We start from the raw sequence: 18,818 nt of genomic DNA, 5'->3' as shown, positions 1-18,818 counted from the left end.
TGGAACTTCTCAACGGAGGATAGGCTTTGTGTTTTATGATCTCACCTCTGAATATGCCAACAGGCTCCGGTTGAGTGACTCGAGGGGGATAAGACATTGTGCAGCTGAGGGCTGAACATCATTGAACATCCGGGTGATCCACTTGTACCTTTAAGTTGGCTTTAAATAAGTCAAAATGCCACCACTGTTTTTGCACTGTGAAACACATCCGGCATTGTAGCGCTGTCACGATGTGACAAAGCTCGGGGGGGGATTCAAAAGCCAGATAAGTGATATTCATTGATCGTGCAGGAGAACGTCAGAGGTAGAGGGAGCTCATCCTCATACTCATCTGTGTTTCCACCACTGAATGACGGAGCTCATCTCTGTCATGCTTCTTTGAGCCAGCTCAAAACGCCACTTGTTAGATTTCACTCGCTACTCTCCTCCTTCCTTCCTTCCTTCCTTCCTTCCTTCCTTCCTTCCTTCCCTCCATTTCAACGATTGAAGATAATCAAAGTTGGGCAGATAGGTCTGAAATTACACCATTTGGCACGGGAAAAAAAGATGGAGCCTTATTACCTCTCCAGTTGAAAGATTTAATATCAGGCTCAACATTTCTCTCAAGCAGGGGATGAGTGTTATCCGTCATTTGTTGGCTGAAGAGCATTGGTGATTGCCCAATGGCCTGCAGCTTTCCTATTAGTTCACTTGCCTAAGACATCTCCTTACTTCTGCCTAATAGAATCCTACTACTGGATTCTTCGGACTAGGTTGCAGCTTTGAAAGACGGTCGCTCTACCAAACGGCAATCTATTTTAGACCAGTATACGTGTGAAATTAATTAGTTCCAGGTTTACCAACCGGTAGGGTCTCCCAACAAGCCTGTATTCTATGGACCCCGCAGAGTCCTTTAATATCAACATCAATTTGATATTGTGATGAAAGTCGGCCTCAAAGACTATAGAGTCTGATCAATTTGAGCAACTATTGACCAAATAATCTGAAGGACACCCATCTGATTTCTCAAATTTTTTGGTTTATCGCTAATGACATTTTTTACTTTGTATTCAGTCCTTTTAGCAAATGTCAGCCAGCTAACAGGCAAAACTAAGATGGTAGACTCAGTAAGTGTTGTCATTTGTTGAAAGGTGTGCTCGGTAGGTGTGTTAAGATATGTAATACATATATTTTTACATAAGCATGCGTGTGTGTGTAGGTGTGTGTGTGTGGGTGGATAAATGTGGAGTACGATTAAGGATCACAGTTTGCGTGCTCCTGTTCATGTTTCCGTATGCATCCCAGTAGATATTTGCAATTCAATCCAGGAAGTGTCAACTAACCAACCATGCCAACAGGGAAAGCTAACCTACATTTTTGCGTTTTCAAAAAACAGAGATAATCTGTTGGGATGATGCCTAAAGCGAGGGAACGTTTCTAAACATATTGCCTTTGAATAGTTAAGGTTTGCTATTAGCTGATATTTATTTATTAATTTTTTGCGGGTGATTTCTTCTTCCTTTTTTAAATCAGGGTCTTCAGCCTGCCCATACAGGAGCTATAATGGCTCACCACCGACCTGTGTGTCTCTTATCCAACAGGCTCCACTGATTGCATCTGCTTTGCCACAGTGGGAACCAACGATCCAGTTACTTCTGCTTTACACGTCATAGTGGGTGAGTGAAATTATGAAAGGACTCGTAGAAGACTTGGCATGATGTTTATATTTTCTGCGATCGTTGTTGTGTGTGTGTGTGTGTGTGTGTGTGTGTGTGTGTGTGTGTGTGTGTGTGTGTGTGTGTGTGTGTGTGTGTGTGTGCGTGTGTGTGTGTGTGTAAAAATACAAACAACCCGAGAGCCTTTTAGTACAGCGGCTGGTTTTAGTTTCCTGTTCATGTGCATGCTGCGGCAACAAAGTATGGAGTTGGCTTTCTATGACCCTTGGTGTATCTTAAAAGGAGATTCCCAACCGATGGACGTGTGTTCAGTTCACCACGAAGACGTCTTCCTCAGATACTCAGTCTCGTTGCTTGGCTACGGGTTCTATGGTGATGTACTGACAGACAGCCAGAAAAAGCGATATCTGGGACCTGCTAGATATGACCTGTCAGGTATGAGGGCCATTCTTTCCTAAACTTGAGTGACTCTTCAGGCTAAGCCTACCTACACACGTTAACCTTTTTCCAAAAACTCTTTGCTCACTGACCTTACACAGGCTATTTTTAATGTGAGGTAACCTTGAGCTTATCCCTGAGTTTTCTGTTCGTGCTCCCGGTCCAGACTTTTGAGGATTAAGACATAAATCTAACACACAGCCCGAAAGCTTGTGGGTTTCAGTGAAAGCATTTGTGTGGCTCAGTAGTGGGACTCAAGAAAGGCTCACCAAGATGTTTCTTGCCATGGAAGCTAAACGCTCACACACTGTAAGGAGCCTTCAATAAATGCATCAACATTGAAATCTGAGTTGTACAACGGAGATAAATTAACTGGTGCCACTGATGACATTAACTATTAACCAAAAAACCTGAGAAGTACAGGGTCATTTGTGAATGAAAATGTCCCCAGTGTGAGATATGTAAGACTTATCCATTGTGATGGCATAGTTTACTAAATCCAGATCTAATTAGCAGCAACACCAGCAGCTCTGTGATGCTGTATGGAGGCACAGCAGTGCTTTGAAAGAGAAACTAACATCACAATGACGGGGCTAAAAAACTAATGTTAAGTAGTTATCATTTAATTCATTTTTTATTAATCAGGCCCCTGGGCTAACAAACACAAGTCTTTTAAATAAAAGCGTTTGTTATTTGCGCTACAGCATTATCAGCAAACTTCTGAATGTATTATTACATTTTTTTTTTTTACGACAGCCTTGAGAAAATAGGGGAATTAGAAGAGAAAGATAAGGAATAGTGGTTCAATTAGTTATGCAGATGTGTCACTTTAAGAACTTAAGCTAATAATTACGGTAAATTAAACACAGCAAGTAATACATATTGACATTCATTCTGTGGCCCCCAATCCGTTTGTCTTCTAGGCGTGAAAACCTTCCTAAGTCACAACTACTATGAAGGCACGATCTCTTTCCTCCCTGCTGAGAACAACATCGGGGACCCCAGGGACAAGCTTCAGTGTCGATCCGGGTAAATAAAAGCATGAGAGGTATCCGGTTCTGCAGCTTATCAGCACTGGCTTAATGTGCTAACTCATCTGATGCACTTCAATGGCGGCAGTGCACCTGCCAGAGCTTAAACGGGACAGTTTACGTTGTCAGGAGGCCAATCTGATTCATTGTAGACTGAGCCCAGACTGAGTCCATTCAAAAAGCGCTTAAGTTATAGAAGTGCTTTGTTTGTTTTTTAGACTCTTTGTGCCACCAATGTTTGCATTTGTTATGGGGTTTGAAAGAAGCTGAAAACCATTAAAATGTAAAATGCCATGTTTTCTGGCAACTTATTTTATCATAAAAAGAGATATGACCGTGCGTCAAAAGGCTTCTCTGGCTGTATACTATTCAAATTTCTCTATGCAAGTTTTTTTAAAGTGGACTGAATTTACTAATGTGTCATCTTAGCTTGTTAAGACCCTGAATGTCACAGCAACCGTGATGGCTTTGTGAATGTAAAACCAGGTTACACTGATAATTTTCAGGTGCCACGTCTGTCAGCACAAGCCCTCATCAAAAGACGTGCAGTGGGAGATGTCACAGGAGACGTCTGACAAAGGTACGAGTGTGGGGTTATTACTCGAAATGTGTCAAATTAATATCCCCGAAAACCCTTTTCTCATTGCGCTGCCTCGTTCTCTGCTTGTTTGTCTTTTTTTTGAAGCCCTTTCTAGACTGCTGGGATGTGGGAAATAAGTGTATCTCAAGGGTGCTGTGTGAGGGGAAAGACAAAAAAATTGATAACAATCCCACGCTGGTGCGCTTTTGCCTTGAAGTCACTTGCTCACAAATCAGGGGGAGATTTACATTCTGTGGTACCTGAGCTGGACTGAATGTAAAAACCACGATCATCTTTTTAACTATTTCGACTTTCAGTTGCGGCTGTTTTTCTCCAGCGGCACAGCAAAATGAGATTCTTGATGAGTTATCGACAACAAAATAAAAACTGATTTTAGCGGTGGCTAACAGTGGCTTTTTCACTTTTACTTTTTTTTTGTTTTCCTTAATTTCCAAATATCTGAGCTTCGCCGCATCCCTGCGTCGTCTTGATGAGATTCTAAGAAAGGGGGCTTAGCCCTACTGGGAGCCTTTTGGATATCCAAGGATATACATTGTTTTAGACATCCTGAAATATTCTAGTTTACGCTATGCCTTGTAGTAGCCTAGACAACAAATGCCTTTATATTTCTACCACAGATCTGTAGACCACTGACCTCCATCACACCGGAATCTTCAGCCCTGTCAGTCACATATAGTTTCAGCTAGCATTAAGTTAACTGATTATAAATAACAACATTCTATTAGGAATAATAGTATTCTTTCAAAACACTAGAGGGATACAGTGGGGAGAACAAGTATTTTATACACTGACGATTTTGCAGGTTTCCCCACTTACTCACTGTTGAAAACTCCTACATGCTTTGTAACGGATTCTAAAACAAATCCAGAACATCACATTGTATGATTTAAAAAATATATATTTTGCATTTTATTGCATGACATAAGTATTTGACTTATCAGAAAACCCAGACTTAAAATTTGGTACAGAAACCTTTGTTTCCACCTGCTTGCATGTGATGTGTAATAGAATCCGCACTAATCACAAAGAGGTTTGGTCCCTCCCCCGCTCTGACAGTTGGTTTGTCTCACGGCGTCCAGCCGGTTGTTTTGCGATTTTCTGTTTTTTAGTTTTCCTTTCTGTTTTTTTCCTTTTAAATCTCTCAAGACAACTGGTGAATCAACGAGGCAGGACACCCTCCCTTCTCTCGCTCGCTGCAAATGAGCCAACCTAACCCCCCGAAAGCAAATACTCATTTGGAAGTAATCCAGAGCCTACATTCCACGGTTGGATTCGTTGTTGTTTTTATTTCATTCAGCTTTAATCATTGCTATGCGAGTCAGATATCCTTATTTTGTGTGCGTAGGTGTGTGTGTAGACTCTGCAGGCCTGTTATCATCCTTTCAAGTTACCTCTAAATTTGGTTTTGCCAAATGAGGAGGGTGGAGGTAACGAATTGTTCTGCTTTCCGAGATCCCATCATTTTTCCTCTAAAGTTTGGATTTCTGCGATCATTTTATTTCCGGCTTACTCCAATGTATCTCACCCCTGCGGCGAGCACTCACAGCCCCGCCGGGTGACACAGTTGTCGTTTGATGCGCTAATCTCGGAGGAGCAGAGTGCAACCGTTGCGTCTGTCATCTGATATTCGGAGGCCACTTTTTCATTTAATCATAACAAGCAAACTTGAGGTTAATCCCATCCATCTTCTAGCTACATGAACTGCTCTTTAGAAGCCGTTGACCCCTTCCTCGGCCAAACCTGATTGCATTTTATTACCATGCGACGCTCAGCTGTCCTTCAAGGGTAACACGCATTACTTTCAGCAGCTTGCTCGATCATCAGCGTACCGCTGCTCTGAGAATTCCTACCAAGACATCTGGATTCCTAATGGACCCTCATCAGCATCACTGCTGCAGGGAACTCGCACTTTAGGACTGATTTAAAAAAAAAAAATGCCGGTCAAAAATCAGCACCTCTGGAAAATCCCAAATGAAGCCTGATGGTCAGTTTAAAAAACTGCACCACACTCTCCTCTACCCACTGATGGACACACTCAAACTCACCGCAAGAAAACGTGCGTGTCGCTGTTTCACTAAACGCACCGCAGGTCGTTCACCACACGGCACACCCAGGCAAGAGACCAAAAAAAAAAATGCTGCACAAGTTATGAATTTTACTTTGTATTTGATATTTTTTCACGGCACGTTCTGAGTTTGTATGTTTGACAGTTCATTATCTGAAACAACTGTCTATTAAATGGTAATATAAGAGGAGACCCCACGACTGCACTCACATTTGTGAATAAATGCTTTGGCATTTTAATAATGAATACTTTAAGACAAATTGAGCTTTAGTGACAATAATGGGTGACAAATTATTTTATTTCTATTTTTCATTTTTATCAAGTTTTTTTCACTGCACCCCAAAGGTTTGACTGGCTTTTCTGGGATCTCAAACTCAGAGAGCCCTGAAATTTTGATGACATTTTACTACAAGTTTACCGGTGGCTGCCCGCCTCCAAAACATTGGTGCTCACGTAACATGCTGTGAATGGATTGGGTCCAGTCTACATGCAGGACATGGTCAAACCCTCCATGCCGACCCGCACTCTCCACTCTGCATCTGCTTGTCCCTCCCTCACTGAGAGCAAAACACTCGACGAGAGCACGACTCTTTGCTGTCTTTGCTCCGAAATGCTGGAATGAGCTCTCTGATGACATCAGGACCGCAGAGAGCCTTCACATCTTCCGCCGCAAACTAAAGACAAACCTCTTCAGACTCTACCTAATGAATTGTAGCACTTAAAATTGTACTTATAATGGCTTTTATCTATCGCAAGTTGTAAATCGGCTTATTTAATGAAACTGCACTTTCTTGTTCCTTTGAGTTTGTATCCTTATGGTTGAAATGCACTTATTTGAAGTCGCTTTGGATAAAAGCGTCAGCTAAATGGCATCTAATGTAATGTAGTTTATAGCTGGCAGAATATGCAAACTAAATTGAATGTGGCAGGTTTTCAAATGCTACAGCCCTGCTTTGCATTGTAGATTGATTACAGAACAGTGTATTCACTGCAGCTCGAGGTCTGTTCGTTTTAAATATCCGAGGGACGGGATTTGACACGGTTAAGCAAACTTGCCTCTTGACTCCTCCGTTTCAGATGGGAGAGTTGGTTGGAGTGTGATCCGCGGAAAGTTTATTGCCATCAATGCGGCCAGTATGAGCTGCGCGTGTCCCCGCAGTCCGAAGGGCCTCTCGCCCTCCGCTCACCTCGCTGATGGCACCACGGACCTCATCCTCGTCAGGAAATGCTCCCGCCTGGACTTCCTCCGACACCTGGTCCGACACACAAACAAAGAAGACCAGGTAAGAGGAGTGAAGACGTTGGATGAGCGATCAATTTCATACCCCTAAAGTAATTGACCATACATAGATTATATTTCCAAATGATATGATCTGCAATCTGCCCAGATAAGAAGATAGAAAAACTATCAGAGAGGGATCCTAAAAAAAAAAAAAAAATGGCATCCTTCCTTAAAAAAAAAAAACCTATGCCCTCAATCACTTTGCTGCAGAATCAAGTTCTCATCATCAGGAGTTGCTTGAATGTGTGCAAAGATGAATTCAGTGCTTTAGGACTGTAAACGAGCAGTAGGAAGGCAGGAGTTTGCCCACTTGCTGTGCTAGCACCTCCATTTGCTGACTGGGCTCAATTTCCAAACTCTGGTTCACTTAAGTTCAAAAGTCTTAGCCCTTGTTTCTTCCCACGTATCATAAATAACCTCCACCTTGGTCCAGAGAGGCACCGGTTATGGCTGCGTCAGGTATACGCTGTAAGGGAGAACAGACCTAATGCTTTCAGGAAGTGCCAGGGGAAGTCTGGTGATTAGTAATTATTACCTCAACAAGGACCTCGGGAGGTTTATCCCATCTAGAAGGAACCTGTATGTAATTTCAACACCTTGGTAAACAGTGTTTTAAGAGACTGACATGCTGGTGTCAACATTTTGCCTTGCTTTTTTTATTACAAGGAAGCAAATCAATGAGAGATGATTATATATTTATTCACAGCTTTAGAATGAATAAAGTGCCGCACTAGAAAACCGTTAGACCAACTAAAGGGTAGACACAAAACTGCTGCTTTGACAGTGAAAACATAGTAAATTGAAGAAATGACTACGTTGGAGTGTGTCCTTGGAATACCGCGATTGCAATGAAAAGGTCATTACATCGAGATGACTGAATGAAATAACCAACGTGTTCAGGCAAAATGAAATCAAAGATGAAGTAAGTAAACATTTCCATACCGCACAAAGTGCTTTACAGGGACCCAACAAGAAACAAAAACGATGGAAAAGATTAAATGAGCACAACAGCCACATAAGAAACTAGAAAGAAAAAACATAGTGATGCTAATGCAGAAGCAAATTTTCGCCACAGTTTACTCGCCTGACTAGCTGTAGTTAATTCGCCTTCATTCGCTTCGTCCGCGTCTGTGCATTGACTTTGCATCTATACTCACAGGCATTATCACGCCCCTCAGGATATCTGAAAAAAACCTGCTGATTTAGTTTAAAAATGTAATTTTCAGCCAGCAGCATTATCAGGTCAAATGGGCCCACAAAATACTTTTCACCCCCAAAGACACGATAAGAAAGAGGCACCTGTCAGAGGCATCTCGGCGGACTTTTAGGTGGCTCGACTTAATACAACCAGTTGAAAAACCCTTATTTGTATCATAATGTTGGAGAGTAGTAAAATGTACCTTTTTTTACGTTATTTTTGAAAAGTCAAACTTATAAAAACCTTTATAGAAATGAATTAACCTGTAGGTTTTTTCCAACAAATCACTAGTTTCCGGAGGATTTTTGTTCTCAATTCCGAAAACAAAAATATTTCTAACTCTATGCAGCATACTGTATGTTGCATGTGTCCCATATTGGTCCCACTTCACACAATGCCTTCACAAAAGATTGGCTTAGTTCCCATCCAAAATGAATTAAGATGAACTTTCATCATGGAGATATCTGATCACTGTAATTGAGAAAACCAAATGATATTATCATTAACCGTCTAATGAGCACAGATTACAGTGTGGTGTTTAAAAGACACGACGCGTCTGTGGCTCAAGGCTGTCTTTGCCGCTTCACTTGTAACACAGAAAGAGACAAGTAGTCATAAAAGTACGGTGAGTGGGACTATGCATCTGAGTTCACTTAATATCAGCATCACTGTCCAGCCAAGCGGGGAGATACAAGGAGTGAGAAGCCACTAAGCGTATTCATGGCCTTGTCAGAAAGGCTTTCAGGCAGACAGTCCAGCATGAATGCAAAGCGGCTCCAGTCATAAAGTGGGCCTGATGTGAAGTAAATGGCTGTCACTCCGCTTTTGGGATGAGAGAAGGCGAGAAAAGGGGGAGGGGAGAGAGGAAGAAGAGGTGAAGAAGAGGGGCCGACAATAGAGAGTAAGTGGCGCCCCGTGAAGTAGAAGAAACTGCGCTGGACAGAACTGAACCTTTCTACCACACTGAGTGAGATGAAAGGGGACAAAATTATTTATTATATCTCGGTGCGTCTTTTCTACACTCCTGCTGAGTATATCGTTTTTATACTCTTCCGCTTCATCCGACTTCTTCTTGTTCTTTCACTCCCTCCATTTTCGTTTTAACTCCTGTTGAGGTTTTTCTTTATTGTCAATGGGGAGCATAGAATAAATTGACGTGTAGTTCCACTTTCAAAACATGTTGTTACCCCACCCCCAGGGAGCCTGTAAACTAGAGAAGAATTACCGGTACATGGCAAGGCTTGTTTAGCAGTCCAATACGATCTTCATATTTCCAAGAAAACGTTGGGAATGAGCAAACGCATCTCTTACAGTTTTCAGTTTCATTGCTTGATTACAATTAGAATAGTTTATGGTCAATTTGATACATTTAAATCTCTGAATTCAACATGAGTTTTGAATCGATTTATCTTCCAGACAAATCATTTATATCATAAATTCACTTTTTAGTTTGAGCTTAATCCATTAAATTGTAGCTCAGGCACTGAAGTAATCTTTTCTTAAAAGGCTTCCATCTTCACCATCACTTCAATGCAATTGTGTTCTGCCTGGGTTTTTTAATTCCCTCTGATTGAAGCACCCCTATGGAAACAACAAAAATTGAGTAATTATGAAAAAGATACTGGAAAAGATTCAAAATGCATTCGGCAGCTTTTACAGTTTTTTTCTCTCCTTTTTTGTTCTCTCTCAGCCTCCAGCAGTTTGACCTAAAACTCTTCCAAGTGCTTCTGGAGAGTGGCGTTCCCCTTCCACCACCTGTGGACACATCTGTTCGTCCATCCATCGAGTCAACTCTCCTCCTCTGTGTCATCTCTTTCAGTTTGACCACTCCTTCGTTGAGGTCCACCGGGTGAGGAGGTTTTGTTTCCAGCCGCAGCGCCAGGAGGTGGTCTCATTAGAGGACCCGATTGAGAGCCCAATGAAAACCGGCTTCAGACCCGTCTGTTCGGCCCAAACTACCTGCGACTACGGCACCAGCTGCAGCAGCTGGAATTGTGACGGGGAGATCCTGCCTCGCGCTGCCATCCAAGTCAGGTGACTAATCACACAATCGCCTTTGAACGCAATAGTCGCCATTTAAAGCGCCCTCTTTTCCACATTTCAAAGAAAGTAAAGCGGAGCAATCATTTCGACTCAGCACCTGGAGAAACAACACCATGAATAGTCATCCGCCAGTCAGTCGTGACAGCTGGAGACAGGCATGGTTCAATCACTTTTTCACTGTGCCAGCTTATTTTGCCTTTCATGAAGCCTGTGACCAAGAAATTAACTTTCTGGGGCTATAAGACAGGCACGGTCTCTCTCTCTCAGCAGAAATGAGGACGGGCAAATTTTGAATTGGTTTACATTATATTGTAGAAGAGGTATAATGAAAAAAGCAATGAAATACTTGCCGGGCTCCTGCCGATGGCATCAGACAAAGGCTCTTCTTTTTCTGGGTATTGCAGGTGTAATCTCCGGTTTAAATTTAAAGTACCATGACTTAAAGTCTAAGCAGAAATAGTCAACGTTCTGTATGCTTGAAAGATATTAGTTCACAGTGCACTCAAGTAGCGTAATTGACGCAGTGCTGGCAAAGCACCATTTGGAAGCAGGGAACCATAAACGAAGATACAAAATGACAAAGTATAATATATATGGCATTGATTACTCGGTTTCTATAATCAGCCGCAGCAGATGGTGTTCTCATAAATGCATAGAGAACATCTAGCCTGACCAGGCAACCAGTACAGACGCAGGCACAAACAAAACATTGATTGGTTAGCGTTAAGAGGTTCTACTTTCCCAGACAGTCCAGCAGTCTGTGGTGGGGAGACTCCATCATTGTTCGGTGCTGGCCGATCTTGGCACCCACTTATTATTCTGGTCCTGTCAACACTCCAGCTTCCTCCCATGTCAGATCTCTATAACGCCAGTGTGGCGCTGCAGAACGCATAATTTATTTCATGCTCCATTGTACTTTGCCAATGATGCATGGTGCTGTAATGTTGCTAATTTAACGGCCCTTCCCGTGTTAAAAGGCTACTCCCCTTTAATTAAAGCAGAAGTCGCCCCTTTTACTGCCTCTTCCGCCGCGCTAATCGCTCTTAGAGTGAGCCAGCCAGAGTGCTGCTCGGATAATTAACGGTAATATCCCAGGCGAAACGGAGTGAAAGGAAGAGTTTTACATTGGAAGAGAGAAATACTGCCATAATGATCGATCCAAATGAACAAATATAGGTTTTGTATTTAACTTTTGGTATTTTTATTAATTTTGTGAATGGCATTCTGAAAAAAAAATTCTTCACATTAGGTTGAACATGTTAAGTTTAACTACTGCGATTGATGAAGCCTGCAAGTAAACAACAGGTGTTGCTGTAGAAATACAGGCGTCATTCAGCAGACACGGGCAGTAATTGAGACAACACTGTACGATAATAGCCACCTATCCTTTTCTCAGCTCCTTTCAAGCTTGTACGCTTCTACTTTCACTGTATACATCAGGTCAGCCCAATCTGTATTCTAACATCTGTTAAAGGATTCTCTCTTTACAGATCTTCTTCCTCATACTTAACACAACTACAAAGATTGTGTGCAGACAAGTTTGCTTGTCAAGTCTGCACAGAAGCATGTCGTTCCATTGCTTTTACATCTGCCACATTGAAAGTAAAGCCTCATCAAATTGTGTGTGTCATTAAGTTGATGGTTTGTTATTCAGGCTAATTGAGGCCTGGTGTGCTTCTCTTTTATGTGTGTGTGTGTGTGTGTGTGTGTGTGTGTGTGTGTGTGTGTGTGTGTGTGTGTGTGTGTGTGTGCGTACTCTCTGTTCCCCCCTGCAGTGTCCACTGCCAGTTGATCAGGCTGTTTGCCCGGGGTATTGAGCAGCAGCAGCAGCCGCCGTGTTTGTTAGAAGACCAGTGTACACTGGCGGCGCTCGAGCCGAGCAGACGCCGATCGGTGGACTGAGAGCTGGACGGGACGACTGGCTGCTGCAAAAGTAAAAAGCGATTTGCTCTTGGAACGACTTTCCTGGAAATCACATCACTGTAAATCCCAAATGCTGAGGTCCCATCCCTCCTCATTGTGTTCTGGTCAAACAAAACTTACTGGATGTCCTCTCAGTGCACAGGAAGGGGTGTTAGAAAAAGCTGGGAAGGCTCCCATCAGCAGCCATTAAGAGGCAAAAAGGCCAAGGAGAAGATACAGCTATATTGCATGGTGTAATGTTAATGAATAGATAGTTAGCTCTCTCTGTGCAACATTGCCTGATGCAGCTTTTACAAATCCATATCATGACATGCCAATGCTGCCGTGTAAAACCCACTTTTCTATGCATACTCTTTTTGAAAATAGAAGATTTTGAAGCCCAACGGATCTCAAGGCGCCAGATCAAACGGATGAACCGGACTGAGCCGCAACAATCAGTACTGCCATGAGTGAGAAGACAAATAGGATTTCTCCCTGTGTGAGAGACAGCGGAGGAGATACTGCTGGATGGGACCAAGAAGAAAGTAGACGCTGGAGTGCACCAAGAAACTGAGAAAATGCCAAAAGAAGAAAAGGAAAAGAGAATCTTTTTGGGTAACCCGCCCCCTGTTTCATCGTTGACCCAGGTGGAAGAAAATATGAGCCAGGAGCACTAATATGAAACGAGCAGAACACCCCGCTAATACACTAACAGGACCCCAGTGGATTCTGGGTAATGGGGCAAAGTGGTTGCTAAGTGATGTGGTGCGTCTCAGCGCTGCTGTGGTGCACCTGTGGCTCCGAGCTCTGCTCCTCCATGGCCAAAAACTACCGACAGATCTACACACGGTTAACTGTATTAAAGATGATCTATTGCGGGGCTCCTGAATTAGACCCATTATCTGTCTGTAAAGTCAGACCATTAGAGAATGCTTCCTCTGCAGTGATAAAAAAAGTGTTTTAACACAGTAACAATACGTAGGGCGTGTGTGTGTGTGTGTGTGTGTGTGTGTTATCCACCATCCCTTTAGGTGCGTGTGATCATTGGAGTGTGTGAGCGTTAATGTGGTTGTGAAGGTGCCAGCGTGATGACTTAGCAATTAACCTCATGATAACCGTTTTGAAGATGGGTTCTCTGCATTAAATACCAAAAGAGGAGCAAAGGCACACGCACACACACACACACACACACACTGACGGTGGATTTCTATTATGTTTCACTGCCAGTGGTGATTTTTGTCGATTAAATATAATGTTATTTATTTCTAATAGTTGGATGCTTTAAAATCCTCTACACACACACACACACACACTGACATGTACCCAGTGTAACTGTAGACGCTTTCAGGTCTGACCGCAAGAATTTAGCAATCCATGAAAATGCAAACAAAATCAAATCGAAAGCTCCCACTGACTTCTGTGTCGATACTGCCGTTGTTGGACGCTAGCCGGCTGTGAAAAGCTTTCACCCGCAGCTTCCACTTGTAAAGCTCACGCTAGTTAGTGGGAAAAACAAAAAAGTGTTTTTGTTATTTCAGGAGATGCAGGATACCCATTGTCATACAGATGTGTGTTTCCTTTTACTCATGTAGTTGCTTCTTCAGTTGTATGTGCATTCTGGCTCCTCTCCATTATAGAGTCAACACATAAACAAGCCGTCATATTACTTTTAATAAAAATGCTCAATAGTGGGCTCTTGAAATTAGTTGTTTTTTTATCTCTTCTGCTCTATTTTAACGGTGTGCTCGACACATGTGATGTTGGGTCCATTGTTTGCTCTCTCTCATGCACACGTAGGTCAGCGCTCCTTTGCTCCGGCTTTCTCAATCTCGCTCTTTCTGTCTTCCTGTACGAGTCGCATTTAATAGGGTTCTGTGATGTGGGTGAGATGTTTCATTTAAGAACATCACACATCAACGGTCTCTGTTGAAATGGAGTGGTATTTCATGCTGGGCTCATTCTACAAACAGTATGATTCTTGTTTCTTTTTCGATCCGGCAAGGCGCTTTCAAAAGTACTGAAAAGCTTTATTCGGAAGCTCGGATCACAGTCTAACCGCTAATAATCACACAGACCTTGGAGTTACAGAGAAGACACAAGGTCCTAGTTAGCTACGACCCAAAAGCTGTGTACATTTATTGTCCTTTACCAAGTGATAATAACCGCCTACATGAGAACATTTTAAAAGAAGTTTGAAAAATACGGCTTTCCTTTAATTTAGTATCTCTTTGGAGATAAAATGTGGACATTAGATAAGTGTTCCACTCTGTTGACAAATTAGAGTCATTGAGCTCAGGCTCTGAATGATGTATGAACAAAACCCTCAGTAGAAACGTTCAGAGTATAAATAGGAATGAAACTTGGTGTATGTTATCATTAGTGAAGTGGAGATCTCTGGCTCGGTGTGAGAAAAAAACTCATTTTGAGAAAACAGCTGTAATGTAATGTTCCACATTTTAAAGACACTGCAAGTAGATCTCACCATGATATTCTCCAGATTCTTACTCACGCTAAGTTAGAAGTGATCAAGACATAGAAACAGTAATTCTAAAGCATTATCCACATTACACAAATGTATTCCATTATTACAGGGAATCCATAAAGGGCTCCATTCCAGACAAGAAATGGAGTTGTTTTTTAAACAGAAATTGGTGGAGCATATTCCTGCCTTTCAGGTTCATTCTCTCTCCCTGATCGTATTGCAATGTTTGTTGCAAATTTGTTGTCTTACTAATATGTTGAGTTATACAGGTTTTGTTTTTGGCATTACAGAATTAAAAAAAAAAAGGTATGAGATTTGTTTTACTTAACCACTTTTCTCTGCCTACTAGTGATGGCGCTGATCTGCTGCCCTGAACAGGTATCTAGAACTGAGAGTGACCGTCCTCAGAATGGCCGCGCATTACTCTGCTACCAGGCACATTACTGCAAAAAGCAGAAGCATCGCAGTGTCTCTCTTCTCCTCGGTGGGAACCAAATTGTCCTGTTTTTCTACTTCCTTATTGATTGATTCTTCCGCCATCTGCTGCTCTGCAGCGCCCCTGAGAGCCGCAATCGCATTCCCGCGTCCCACCTGAGATGCAAGGTGAGACGAAGCAGGGGTAAACACCCTCCACTGCGCACACCGCTGTCCCCAAGACTGATCTCTTTACTCAAATAAAGCAGCCCTAAGAGGAGACGAGTGCGCCGCTGCGTCCCCTCGACGCTCTCCTTGACTCTCTGTCCGTCTCCCACCACTCACACACGCACACACACGCGCACACACACACACACACGCAGGCAGGCAAACACGCTTTCATGAAGATACAGCTCTTTGCTCTACCACATAAAGAATAAAACAGTTGTCATCCTGTAATTTTATTTTTCTCCCTTGTTACTGGCCTATAAAGCACAAGTGCGCACATTATTATTGGCCTGATTTGGCCCAATCATTGGTTGCGTGTGACACATTTACCGACATGTTTCCTTTACTTCGCTTTGTTATGGAACACAAAGAAAAAAAACAACCGGTCTTTGCACAGAAACTACAATCGTGGTGGGGAAAAAGGTGAGGTCAGGTGACGTTGCCGCGGTGGCCGGTGGTGTTACATCGGGGGAATGTTGAATGAAACCGACAATTACAGCTGCCCAACGTGGAAAATCACTGTTTTCCCCACAGCAGGCCAGCTAATAGGAGCCAGAAATATTTGCTTGTTTTTAGAGGCTACGGGGAATCGAGTGGGCGGTGTGAACACAGTGAGAGACGGAGGGCGGTGGTCCAAAGAGCAGCTGTGCTGTTGCCTACTTCTCCCTGCATCGATCGGAATGGGCTCCCTGCGAGAGATTCAGATCAATGAGCCCATAACAGTCCATCTTCTTAGTAAGGAGTCACTACCGGCCTCTTATCGCTCACTCTCCGTCTCTCGCCCATGCACACCTTCACTCACACATTTCAACTCACTAATGCACTCACACACGCCGGAGGTCAGACCTCAAAGTAGGAACCACACAATGCTCATCTCCACGCTCTTCCAATGAAATATTCAGGTCGTCGGGTTATATGTGTTGCATTGGAGATCTCACATAGAAAGACGGCCTGCAATCTTATCTCACGATGCCTTTTGGTACCATTTTCTAACAATGCACTCGTAAAGGGAAAGGAGCTAATTGATTAGTTAACTAATCACAGGTGTAATTTAACAAGCAAGGGTTGTATGATAGAAAACTATGTTTCTCTTAATTTTCGGCTGTCTATAGGGAAAAAATAAGTTCTAAGGTTATTCTGAGTAATATCCGCAGCCGGACCAGCACAGACTGCTGCGTTCGTATTGATTGTCACTGTCCGTGGTGCTGAAGTAGCAGACGCTTCTGCCATAGCAATTTTCTTCTCCCAGCTTCTTCTATTTTTGACTTGGATTTATATGCTCAAAACCATGTTACTATTTGTTCTCTGAAGAATAAATAATGAATAGTATCATCAATGGAGCGTCTCACCATTTGATGATGAAGAAAACAGACCTCCATATTAAAAATGTACAAATTGAAAACAGCTGTAATGTAATGTTCCACATTTTAAAGACACTGCAAGTAGATCTCACCATGATATTCTCCAGATTCTTACTCACGCTAAGTTAGAAGTGATCAAGACATAGAAACAGTAATTCTAAAGCATTATCCACATTACACAAATGTATTCCATTATTACAGGGAATCCATAAAGGGCTCCATTCCAGACAAGAAATGGAGTTGTTTTTTAAACAGAAATTGGTGGAGCATATTCCTGCCTTTCAGGTTCATTCTCTCTCCCTGATCGTATTGCAATGTTTGTTGCAAATTTGTTGTCTTACTAATATGTTGAGTTATACAGGTTTTGTTTTTGGCATTACAGAATTAAAAAAAAAAAGGTATGAGATTTGTTTTACTTAACCACTTTTCTCTGCCTACTAGTGATGGCGCTGATCTGCTGCCCTGAACAGGTATCTAGAACTGAGAGTGACCGTCCTCAGAATGGCCGCGCATTACTCTGCTACCAGGCACATTACTGCAAAAAGCAGAAGCATCGCAGTGTCTCTCTTCTCCTCGGTGGGAACCAAATTGTCCTGTTTTTCTACTTCCTTATTGATTGATTCTTCCGCCATCTGCTGCTCTGCAGCGCCCCTGAGAGCCGCAATCGCATTCCCGCGTCCCACCTGAGATGCAAGGTGAGACGAAGCAGGGGTAAACACCCTCCACTGCGCACACCGCTGTCCCCAAGACTGATCTCTTTACTCAAATAAAGCAGCCCTAAGAGGAGACGAGTGCGCCGCTGCGTCCCCTCGACGCTCTCCTTGACTCTCTGTCCGTCTCCCACCACTCACACACGCACACACACGCGCACACACACACACACACGCAGGCAGGCAAACACGCTTTCATGAAGATACAGCTCTTTGCTCTACCACATAAAGAATAAAACAGTTGTCATCCTGTAATTTTATTTTTCTCCCTTGTTACTGGCCTATAAAGCACAAGTGCGCACATTATTATTGGCCTGATTTGGCCCAATCATTGGTTGCGTGTGACACATTTACCGACATGTTTCCTTTACTTCGCTTTGTTATGGAACACAAAGAAAAAAAACAACCGGTCTTTGCACAGAAACTACAATCGTGGTGGGGAAAAAGGTGAGGTCAGGTGACGTTGCCGCGGTGGCCGGTGGTGTTACATCGGGGGAATGTTGAATGAAACCGACAATTACAGCTGCCCAACGTGGAAAATCACTGTTTTCCCCACAGCAGGCCAGCTAATAGGAGCCAGAAATATTTGCTTGTTTTTAGAGGCTACGGGGAATCGAGTGGGCGGTGTGAACACAGTGAGAGACGGAGGGCGGTGGTCCAAAGAGCAGCTGTGCTGTTGCCTACTTCTCCCTGCATCGATCGGAATGGGCTCCCTGCGAGAGATTCAGATCAATGAGCCCATAACAGTCCATCTTCTTAGTAAGGAGTCACTACCGGCCTCTTATCGCTCACTCTCCGTCTCTCGCCCATGCACACCTTCACTCACACATTTCAACTCACTAATGCACTCACACACGCCGGAGGTCAGACCTCAAAGTAGGAACCACACAATGCTCATCTCCACGCTCTTCCAATGAAATATTCAGGTCGTCGGGTTATATGTGTTGCATTGGAGATCTCACATAGAAAGACGGCCTGCAATCTTATCTCACGATGCCTTTTGGTACCATTTTCTAACAATGCACTCGTAAAGGGAAAGGAGCTAATTGATTAGTTAACTAATCACAGGTGTAATTTAACAAGCAAGGGTTGTATGATAGAAAACTATGTTTCTCTTAATTTTCGGCTGTCTATAGGGAAAAAATAAGTTCTAAGGTTATTCTGAGTAATATCCGCAGCCGGACCAGCACAGACTGCTGCGTTCGTATTGATTGTCACTGTCCGTGGTGCTGAAGTAGCAGACGCTTCTGCCATAGCAATTTTCTTCTCCCAGCTTCTTCTATTTTTGACTTGGATTTATATGCTCAAAACCATGTTACTATTTGTTCTCTGAAGAATAAATAATGAATAGTATCATCAATGGAGCGTCTCACCATTTGATGATGAAGAAAACAGACCTCCATATTAA

At 42.9% G+C, this 18,818-nt stretch overlaps 1 protein-coding gene across 8 annotated transcripts in view; it reads left to right on the top strand.

Moving 5' to 3' along the window:
* Positions 1–13,920, top strand: part of cerk (ceramide kinase) — a 33,302-nt gene extending 19,382 nt beyond the window's left edge. For 3 of the 8 annotated variants that reach the window (XM_078101623.1, XM_040174702.2, XM_078101624.1), the window contains exons 8-15: positions 1,581–1,655; positions 1,938–2,090; positions 3,017–3,122; positions 3,631–3,704; positions 6,868–7,073; positions 10,090–10,304; positions 12,089–12,246; positions 12,603–13,920. In XM_078101623.1, coding sequence (XP_077957749.1) covers positions 1,581–1,655; positions 1,938–2,090; positions 3,017–3,122; positions 3,631–3,704; positions 6,868–7,073; positions 10,090–10,304; positions 12,089–12,215 — 956 coding nt within the window. In that variant the 3' untranslated portion in view covers positions 12,216–12,246; positions 12,603–13,920. Of the gene's footprint in view, positions 1–1,580; positions 1,656–1,937; positions 2,091–3,016; positions 3,123–3,630; positions 3,705–6,867; positions 7,074–10,089; positions 10,305–12,088 lie in introns of all 8 variants that reach the window. The other 5 variants (XM_040174703.2, XM_078101621.1, XM_078101622.1 and 2 more) reach the window with 3 other exon arrangements.
* Positions 13,921–18,818: the final 4,898 nt, after the last annotated feature.

This window comes from Gasterosteus aculeatus, chromosome 4 (genome assembly GCF_964276395.1).
Source record: "Gasterosteus aculeatus chromosome 4, fGasAcu3.hap1.1, whole genome shotgun sequence".
Taxonomy (NCBI): Eukaryota; Metazoa; Chordata; class Actinopteri; order Perciformes; family Gasterosteidae; genus Gasterosteus; species Gasterosteus aculeatus.
Note: the sequence above shows the minus strand (reverse complement) of the source record. Positions and strands in the feature narration are given on the sequence as shown.